General features: G+C 42.8%; 1 protein-coding gene across 1 annotated transcript; it reads left to right on the forward strand.

Annotated features, from left to right (window-relative positions):
• The first annotated feature begins 419 nt into the window (after positions 1–419).
• Positions 420–1,508, forward strand: LOC147525524 (uncharacterized). Its single transcript, XM_086579619.1, has one exon. The coding sequence runs from the start codon at positions 420–422 to the stop codon at positions 1,506–1,508; it is 1,089 nt and encodes a 362-aa protein (XP_086435745.1).
• The last annotated feature ends 1,036 nt before the right edge of the window (positions 1,509–2,544 follow it).

Here is a 2,544-nt window from a genome sequence, read left to right on the forward strand (position 1 = left end):
TGGATGAGTTAGTTGATAGAACGGCAGGATTCAGGTGTTCTCCTTCATGGATGCATTGATGGGGTACAATCAGGTCACGATGTTTGGGCCAGATCAAGAGAAAACCACCTTTGTGGTGGAGGATGCCCTTCGGCTTAAAAAGTACGGGAGCTACCTTTCAGCGGTTGGGAGAAAAAATGTTCGAAGGCAAGATTCGGAAGGGGATCGAAATATACATTGACGATATGGTGGAAAAAAGCATGTCGGAAAAGGAACACTTAGAAGGCCTCTAGGAGACTTTTGACATACTGCGCAAGTATAAGCTGAAACTCAATCCCGAGAAATGCACATTTGGGGTAACTTTAGGAAAGTTTCTGGGTTACATAGTCACCCACTGCAGAATCGAGGTGAATCCAGAGCAGATTCGATCGTTGATTGAAATGCCATCTCCGCAGAATGTGAAGGAAGTACAAAGACTGGCTGGGAGAGTCGCGACACTTAATAGATTTATTTCCAAGTCATCGGACAAGTGCCGACCTCTATACCGCTTACTGAGGAAAACTCCTGATTTCCATTGGACCACGGAATGTGAAGGAGCATTTCAAGAGTTGAAAGGTTACCTAGGGAAGGCGCCCTTGCTATCACGACCGGAACAGGGCAAAAAGTTGCATTTGTATCTCAGGGTTAGCGAGTACGCGATAAGTTCAGTTCTTGTGAGGGTGATCGACAAGATAGAAAAGCCAGTTTACTTTCAAAGCAAAACCCTACTGGATGCGGAGACCCGGTACAGTAGGATTGAGAAGTATGCTTTGGCTTTGATATTTTCAGCTCTTAAGTTGAAGCCTTACTTCGAAGCTCATTCGGTGGTGGTAGTAACAAATTTGCCTCTAAAACAAGCGTTGAAGGCCGAGAAGTCAGGTAGAATGCTAAAGTGGGCGGTATTACTTAGTTCTTATGAGATCACTTACCAAATCAGGACAGCAGAAAAGGCACAAGCCATGGCTGAATTTCTGGCCGAATTTCCGGCAGAGGATCCCACTTGGGGAGAGGAAATGGTAATGGAATCTAAAGGGGAGGTCAGCTGCAACCCTTTGGATCCTTGGGATATGGGCAATGGGTGGAGAGTTTTCGTGGATGGTTCTGCTACGTATACAGGAAATGGAATTGGGTTAGTGACTCCTGAGAACAATTGCCTTGAGCAATCTATGAAACTGGGATTCACGGCTTCAAATAATGAGTCTGAATATGAAGCTGTGATAGCTGGATTAGACTTGGCCAAAGATCTGGGGGTGAATGAGTTGTCTGTTTTCTCATATTCCAATTTGGTAGTTTGTCAGGTGAATGGAGGGTTTGCAGCTCGCTGCCCCAAGATGGCGAGATACCTTGAGGTCCTACAGCGAAGGGCAAGCAAGTTCGACAAAATAAAGTTTGCCCACCTAGGCCGTGGAGAGAATAGACACGCCGATGCTTTAGCTTATGTGGCGGCGGTTCTTCCTGGTTCAGAGGGTCTATTGAAGGTAGGGTGTTGAGTAAGCCTAGTACATCAAACGAGGATGGGGTCTGGCTCACCACCGAGAGGGATCAAGGTTGGATGGAACCGATAAAGACTTTCTTAAGGGGAGTAGAGATAGAGAATAAACAGGAGAGGCGAAGAATGGAACAACTGAGTCAGAGGTACACATTGCTGGACGATGACCTATACAGGAGAAATTTCAGCGGATCGTTGCTAAAATGTATAGGTCCCCGACAAACTCAAGAAGTTTTGGCGGAGGTTCACGAAGGAGATTGCGGGAGTCATTCCTGATAGGGTTATATACTAAAAGCATTACTTTTGTATTAACTCTAATTCTTTATATTTTGAATGAGAATCATATGGGCAAATGTTATGCATATTATATATGTTATTAGTTATATGCATGTGTCTAATACTTTATGTTGTGGATGATATGGTGTGAACACACAGAATATCATATCATCAGTACCTTATAAAGTATAAGTAATCGTTCACAACCTAGATGGATTTGGACAAACCATTAGTACGGTTGTAGTATAATCTGGTATTAGTCTATCTTGACTATAGGATTACACTAGTACACTTTGTGTGTATTGAACAGGACCAAGTGAGGTTGTTTCTCCTTATACTGACTATATAAGAGAACAAACGCCTCTGTTATTATGGATTCTTGTCCTCCTAATCCGGATATAATAACGGGCACTTACATGCATTGTACATTGCTTTAAATCATCAATGAGTGAGATTCATTTGTGAATCAACAAACTTGATGGATTGGGTAATGACATTGTATGTAAGGTGTGCTGTTGATTATAGAAGGAATCCTTGTCCCGCAAGAAGTCGGGTTGATGATGTCCCCTTGAGGAGCTCAAAAAGATTGTCATGTAAACCCTACAGGTGGATTTATTCCGACATGACAATGAGGTTGAGTGGTACTACTCAAGGACATAAGAAGTTGATTAATGTAGTTATCAATAACTTGACTTAATCAACGGACATTCGATATCTTAAACACGGGGAGATCAACGAGCATATAATATGGAGCCCATAAA

Source organism: Coptis chinensis, chromosome 1, assembly GCF_015680905.1.
Source record: "Coptis chinensis isolate HL-2020 chromosome 1, ASM1568090v1, whole genome shotgun sequence".
NCBI classification, from domain to species: domain Eukaryota; kingdom Viridiplantae; phylum Streptophyta; class Magnoliopsida; order Ranunculales; family Ranunculaceae; genus Coptis; species Coptis chinensis.

What these genes read in the sequence shown, in the direction of transcription:
- LOC147525524 (XM_086579619.1), top strand. Translation starts at nt 420, where the DNA reads ATGCCATCTCCGCAGAATGTGAAGGAAGTACAAAGACTGGCTGGGAGA.